The sequence below is a fragment of the Phaseolus vulgaris genome, chromosome 2 (assembly GCF_000499845.2).
Source record: "Phaseolus vulgaris cultivar G19833 chromosome 2, P. vulgaris v2.0, whole genome shotgun sequence".
NCBI lineage: Eukaryota > Viridiplantae > Streptophyta > Magnoliopsida > Fabales > Fabaceae > Phaseolus > Phaseolus vulgaris.
Genome location: NC_023758.2, coordinates 30,552,605 through 30,560,029, shown reverse-complemented (window position 1 = coordinate 30,560,029; position 7,425 = coordinate 30,552,605). Strand labels below are relative to the sequence as shown.

Below are 7,425 nucleotides of genomic sequence, written 5' to 3'. Positions count from 1 at the left end.
CTTTTAGAAACTATCATTGTTTAAAAAAGATCATGGGCCTTTGAAGCTCTCAAAACTAAATTTTTGTGCTTCTTCTCCGTTGGTGTTTAGCCGCTGCTTTGGATATGAAGGTTTTGGTAAAAGATTTTGGGCTTTTGCTTACTGCACCTCCATAGCTTCTCCTGGCATCCCCATAGATCAGGCAAAAACACCATTTTGTCCTTCGAAAAATACATTTTGTATTCTACAATTTTGGAAAACACCATTTTGGAAATGTATTTTTTTACACATCCTGAATTTTAAAAATAAATTCTGGATTTCATAATTAAGAAGGTATTCCCAAATCTTTCGAATTCTATAATTTAGAAAGACCTTCAAGATTACATAATCCGTAATTAATTAAAATGTGAGTACCTTTATGATTGGACAATCCAGAACTTACTTTTGCTCTTGGATCTGGATAAACATTTCAAATTATGTAATTTAGAATATTTATTATGGATTGACTAATCTAGAATGTTTTTTCAGATCCATGAACAAGTTCTAGATTGTGCAATCCAAAATATACACACATTTCAATCAATTCTAGACTGTGTGATCCGGTGAATCTTGAATCTCGAGATTACAAATTACACCATACCAGAAACTATATAGAGACAAAAAAAACTCACTAAATACTCACTATAGACGTGCACCTCTAACTATGACGATCACCACAAACAATCGTCAACCACCTTGCAACTCCACATCAATCAACATTCTCACCTTCTCTAATGTCTTCACGCACCAACACTAATCACATCCATAACCAAAACTTTATTACAAAAAAGCATTTATGGAATACAAAAATTTATGAGGTGCTACAAGAACGTAGAGATGCAGGAATGATTTTGTTGAAAATCCGTTTTGTAAAGGTTGAAGCTGGGTAGATTTGATAAGCATTGGATGATTTTCTTTTTCCAACTTTTGGTTGATTTTTCGTCCACCAGTTCAAATTCGCACCCAACACATTGACATGAAATATTTATTTTGCTCTTAATGATTTAAATTTTTTTGTCTTTTGAATATTTATATCCGTAAATCAAATTATAAAGTTTTGGATATACAAATCCAGAATTAATATGTCACTTTCAGATTTCACCATCCAGAAGATTACCTAGACAACATAAATAACCTTTTGGTGTCAAGATTCATAAGCAAACATAAATGAGTTCCGAAACTTAATCCTTAACACCATTTACAGCACATTATTCCGAATATGAAAATTTGGAACTCATAACTCACTTCTGGATATGATCATCCGAAAGCTTAAATGAAGTATGAAAATGACCTTTCGGATATCGAAATCCGTAATGTATAAAAATCATTTCTAGATTTCTGCATTTGTAAACAAAATTGAAATCAAGGACAATGTTGGGTTTTAAATTTTGCATTGGGTGCATGTTTTAAATGATATGGTACTAGAAGAAATTGTCCCAACTTTTTCGAACAGCAATATGTAAACTTGTCGCTGGTTTTCAAGTTATTTTTAAATTTTGTAGTCTTAACATTTTTCAATTCAACAATCTAAAATACAAATTTTTTACTTAATATTTGCATTTTAAATTGTATAACACAGAATACAATTTATCTACACCTTTTTATGTAAAAATATATTTTAAATTATATAATTTAAAATGTATTTTTAAATCTAAAAAGTATGTTGTAGATTACATAATATTGAATGTACTGACAAATTAAGAATGTTCTAGAAACCAGGAAGAAAAAGAGAAACAAAGTGCCTTAATAAATAATGAAAACGAGAATGCAATGAGAAGAATGAAAGAGAGAGAATTTTATATACTAAGATAGGGGTCTTCTATCTATAAACTTATCATATGAAGGTGCAAAAAGAAATAATGAGAGGGCGTAAATAGCCTAGGAATTATTGTCCAAAATTTTATGTTTCCGTAATCCCATCTTAAGTGGAAAAATAAGAAAACAGCATCTAATGCTGCATACGGCAAAAGCTTATTGAATTTTTAAGTTCTATCTAAAATCATTTTAAATTATAATCAATTTTGAATGAGAAATTAATTATTTGACATAAAAAAAATGTGAGAATTTATTAAAATCATAACAGTTTATATTTTAATAATTTTTTTAAAATTGTAACACGAAATTAAATTGACTCTAAGTATCTTCGCCAAATTTTTTTATTATCTGTTTTACCTTTTTCATCCTTTCACTAGAAAAACTAAAAAACATGCCTTCAATGTTTTGTATGAAATTTAAAAATCATTAAATATTTTCCAAATAAAGTGTATTCAGTCGTGTTATTTTTATTCAATTAATAGTTTTACATGATTTATTAGACCTAATGAAATGAAACTAGAGTGATTGATAATTTATAAAATAACAAGCTGGTTTGAAAGTAATTAAAACAAAATATATTTTCCACTCGCTAGATAAAAAATATATCTAGTTATTAAACTAGTCTTTTAAATTCTGAAGATCTATTGATTTATTTTCAAATTATAAAATAACATTTTAATTATTATTTTACAGAAACGAAATGAAAGAAGGAGAAAGCGTGTTATCCGAACCAGAGTGGATTGAAAACGAAGATGCAGCATTAGAAGAAGCAGTTACAGTTACTGTCTCCGACTCCAACCATGGCGGCGGCAACGTTGTACTTGGCAAAACCTCTTTGTACTTCGAAAATTCCGTTGCCGAGAGTGAGCGACAGTAGAATTGGAAGCGTAAAGTGTGAAGTTCAAACCAAATTGAAAACGGGTTTCCTGGGACTGGGTCTGTTCCACTTCCTCAGCTTCGTCGAACCCGCTTCATGTCTCCAACTGCAACTGCAACTTCAAGAACCCGCCAATGCCCTCTCTCTGCCCACATGGGCCATTCACGTCTCCAGTGTCGCTGAATGGTCACTTCACTTTCTCCATCGTTTCGATTGGCTTTAACGTTATTTATTATCACATCACACTTACACGATGATGGATGCATTTTCCTATGCTTACTCTCTTCATTTCTTGTTTTTTTACCCAATTCTTAAGGATTATAGCCATGGCTTTGGTGTGGGAATACGGGCACAAATCTAGATACCCAGCTTGGAAGGGCCTTTCTTGGGGTATGGTGAGTGACTTCAGTTTCTTCACTCTCTATTTTTCTTCCCTCGTTTCTACTATCATTTGCTATTCCTGCATCTCATACTTTTTTTGTTGTTGTAGGTACCTCTACTTGGTGGAGCTTTTTGTGCGTGCACATGGCATTTCTTTTATAACTCAGAGTCGCTTGAGGTAAGAGGGCTTTTCATCTTTAATGCAGAACTACTTTCTGTTATTATTACTTAGACCAATCTCAATTTACACGATTAACTCTGCAACATTTTCTTTTAAGAAGCTCAGAAATCATCATCATTGATCTACTGTATAGATTGAGCCAGAATCTCTCTCTTCCAGTTGAAGATTCATTTCGACTAGAAATTAGTATATTTTATACTATATAAATGGGTGCAAACCTAACCTTATAAAAGCTGGTTTTATAAGGTTGAGTTTTGCTTAAAGTCGAAATATGATATCAAAGTCATTTAGAGTCTATTTTATCCGTAGTTTGTTGGTCTTATTAGTTCATATGATATCGGACCATCCATAAATATATAACATAAGTTAACAATCTCGGCGTGAGGAAGGTGTGTTAGAAATTTCACATCAACTTACAAACCTTTTGTAAATCGATTTTTTAAGGTTGAGTTAGACTTAAAAGTCCAACTCTTAATACTCACCCATCATATATACATTACAAATTTTAAGAACATGCAGTTTGACATTTTATATATGGTAGCAATGATCACTCAACTCCTCATCCTGACTAGAGAAATTTTGAATTATATTTTGCAATGCACCTCCATCAACTCTTGACTTCTAGATCCTGCGAGACCAATTCAATAAGACTCTTATATGTGGCTTTGGAGCTTAGCTACGCTTGGATTGACGGAAAGGAATGAAATAGAACAAGACTGTGTTCAATTGATGGTTTAAAATGACATGAAAGGCATTCCATTCCATAAAATAAACCTTTTTTTTCTTCGCATCCACTTTGAACCTGTCTTCGTTTCCTTTCCATCGTAAAATAAATCTAAATAATGGAATGATAATGCTGCTCCATCTCACTTCATTTTGTTTTATCTCATTCATTCTACTCACCATTAGATAACTAAACTTAGCTTTAGAGCCTGGAGTTGTATGCTTGAGTGCTGTTTTACAACATTTCCAAACTCAGCATTAACTTTGCACCAATTTCTTTGGAAGTTTTCTTATTACAGAACTTAGAATACACAATACTTTGGCTATTCAATATTTAGATTATAATTAAGGTATAACCAATGTCCTTGAAAGCATTTTGTTGTCTAGGAATTAACAAGTTATAAAAACATTAAATATCTTCTTTCTGAGTGTGTTGGGGGCAGGGCAAGATTGAATTTGGTCAGAGTTAGGGCCAAGGTAGACGTTGCCAACCCTTTTGGTGTAGCTCGACCAAGCTTTGCCACTTTGGTTGCTTATCATTCTGTTTTATAAACTGAAATCTAATTTAATTCATCATCGCGGTGTGAAATTAATTCTCTTTTTAAAATCTAGAAGCTGAAAAAATAAATTACAATTTAAAGAGAGGTCTCCATATATACTAAGGAATGTTATTATTTCTAGTCGAGACATCTTAAGAACTGGACTTTAAATCTAATTCATTTTTACGAAATTGATTTATAAAATGAGGTTTGAATCCACTTATATATTATGAAATGTTTTTATCTCTAATCGATGTCATCTTCAACATATATGAGTCTTACCCTATGCAGAAAATTGTCGTGTTGAATTACAATAACTGACCATATATGTTCCTTCCATGTTGTAATAAAATGTGATAGACTTTGAAATGTGGTGAAGATGTGAAATGATCGGGGTTCTCTAATGGGTTGTTGCAGGTATTGGTGGCTCTTCAAGCGGCACTGACTGTTATAGGAAATGTCACAATGTGCATAGCTGCATATCGGATATACAAATCATCCCAAGGATCCTAGAACTTTGAATTGTATATACTTGGGTATCTGGAAGCATGTAAATAAATCTGAATGAAGGTCAAAGGCTTCTTCTGCTGATTGGTAAATTATCCTTGATCTGGAACAATGTGAGAAGAGACCACTGGCATATCAAAATATCAATGCTAGGAGATGATCATTCTTTCTGAATTTTATGCAGCTTCAAGTTACCTGATATTGAGATGAATTTATTTAGGATAGGCTCATTAATTCTAAGTCTGAGGAAGTCACAATTCAACTTTGAATGACTTTTGAACTGTTTAAGATATTGTATATGGTGAAAATTTTATGGAATGGAGGAAGAAACATCCGAAAATTATATATTGGGTCAATGCCAAGAAGATAATATATGAACATTATATACCCTCATGAAATTTCATAATAGTATGAGGAAGAAAAATCGATATAAAAGCTTGAAATTTTGTTGGGAGCTAGAGACAGCAATTAGTATTATGTTATAGTATGGTATGTATTCACGTTTGCGGTTTAAAACGGTAAATAACCCCAAACAAAAATACCTATTTTTTGTTTATCATTTAAAAAGTACATATATAAATTTTCAAACCCTTCATTTTTACATATCTTGAAGAATCTAAACATGTGAGTTTGAAATGCATAATCTAATATGGGTGTGGTGTTAACGACATTTCACGTTAGCTATCATAAAGTGACATGTTTAAACACGTATCAAAATTAGTAAGGGAAGTAGAGACTATTTTTCGAACTATTAGAATATTAAAATTAACAAAAATAATTTAGCAGGGTAAAATCAAATTCAACATGACTTGCAAATAAAAAGTGTATTAGCCTATGTAGCACGGATACTGACATGACACGGATACGGACACGGAGATACGTATAATCTCTAAAATGTAGGACACGGGGACACGAATCTATATATTATATAATTTTGAATTATATAAATTGAAAATAAATATTTATGTGCAAAAGTATGTTTCAAATTCTTTTGGGAGCAGGAAGATATTTTTCATAACTGGTTCAAAAGAATTTGTTCCTTATTTTTATAATCATAATAAAAATTTATACAATAAATTTGAGTTTTTAAAAAAGTATTGTATTTATACCTTTTAAAATTGTGTTAGAACCATGATAGAATTTTAAAAAATCCAACAAATATTTTTTTGAATTGAACACTTCACCGATAAGTGTCGTACGAGTGTCGACACTGATACGTGTGTCCGACACGGATACACCCATTTAAGATAAGTGTCCGAACCTCATAGGTATTTGATCATAAAGAAGGCGTAAAATTTAAGTATGTAAAATATTGTTATTATTATTTAATAAAATCATCATTATATATATAATATATAATATATAACATACAATATATACTATATAATATGTCATATATCATATATAATGGAGATATGATTCGTAATATGTGATAAACAATATTTAATTCATAATATGTAATAAATAATATTTAATTCATAACATCTGATATATAATATATAATATACACTATTACAAGAAGAATCAAATTTAAAGAAAAAAAATAATTAGTCACTATATTAACTAGAATAAAAATTTAGAGATTAAAAAAATTTCCATATCTAAAGTAGTTTCTATTATTTATAAAAAATTATAAAATAATTTCTAAATTAGTATTTAAATTAGTTATGTAACTAGAAACTTATTTATGATATAAAATAGTAAGCAGTTAAAATTTTGATAATTAATGAGTAGATACCAATTTAAAAATTATTTTATAATTTTTTATTAATAATAAAAATTATTTTAGATACTAATAATTTTTTTTAATTTATAAAATATATTTAATTTAGTTAAACAGTAACTAATTATTTTGATCTCTAAAAATAATTTTTATTTAATTTTTTTAATAATATTGTACCGGAATGACCGACCGGTCTATTGACCCGGTCAACCCATGCGCCAAGACCATACTTTAAGGTACGAGGTCGACCACGTGTCATATGTGGCCGACCGACATAACGTGCTCAAGTCAAAGGTTGACCCAATTAGCAAAGGTTAACCTATGGTTAGGAAACGACCTAATCCAACCCTAATCGCTAAACAACCCCCTAATCCGGCCCAACAGCAAGGGCCCATCAAGGTAATATAAATATCACGCATTCCAAGGAAGAAGGTACGTCATTATCTACAGTATTCTAACCACCCGAATACGATACCCCACTGACTTGAGCGTTGGAGTGCCATCTGCAGGTACCCCACCAGTCGGAGGAGCCGTCCGGCGAGGAAGACAAGGAGGAACGTGAGACACGACCGACCGAGTGACATCTGAAGACAATAGTTCTCCCAGTCCCCAACCTAGTTCGAGAACAATTGGCGCCCACCGTGGGGCCGAGGAGAGCCAG

At 31.5% G+C, this 7,425-nt stretch overlaps 1 protein-coding gene across 2 annotated transcripts; it reads left to right on the top strand.

Moving 5' to 3' along the window:
- Positions 1-2,526: 2,526 nt before the first annotated feature.
- On the top strand, positions 2,527-5,384 carry LOC137811362 (uncharacterized). Of its 2 annotated transcripts, none has more exons than XM_068613060.1 (4): positions 2,527-2,896; positions 3,027-3,105; positions 3,201-3,269; positions 4,949-5,384. In XM_068613060.1, the coding sequence occupies exons 1-4, from the start codon at positions 2,634-2,636 to the stop codon at positions 5,045-5,047; spliced, it is 510 nt and encodes a 169-aa protein (XP_068469161.1). In that variant the 5' UTR covers positions 2,527-2,633; the 3' UTR covers positions 5,048-5,384. The 2 variants fall into 2 exon arrangements, with proteins under 2 accessions (XP_068469161.1, XP_068469162.1); XM_068613061.1 differs by having other exon boundaries at positions 2,530-2,896; positions 4,952-5,384.
- The last annotated feature ends 2,041 nt before the right edge of the window (positions 5,385-7,425 follow it).

Excerpts from the sequence above, each read along its gene's own strand:
- LOC137811362 (XM_068613060.1), top strand. The coding sequence starts at position 2,634 with ATGGCGGCGGCAACGTTGTACTTGGCAAAACCTCTTTGTACTTCGAAA. Across the intron at positions 3,106-3,200 it reads AGGGCCTTTCTTGGGGTATG|GTACCTCTACTTGGTGGAGC; the intron begins GTGAGTGACTTC and ends TTGTTGTTGTAG. Across the intron at positions 3,270-4,948 it reads ATAACTCAGAGTCGCTTGAG|CAGGTATTGGTGGCTCTTCA; the intron begins GTAAGAGGGCTT and ends AATGGGTTGTTG.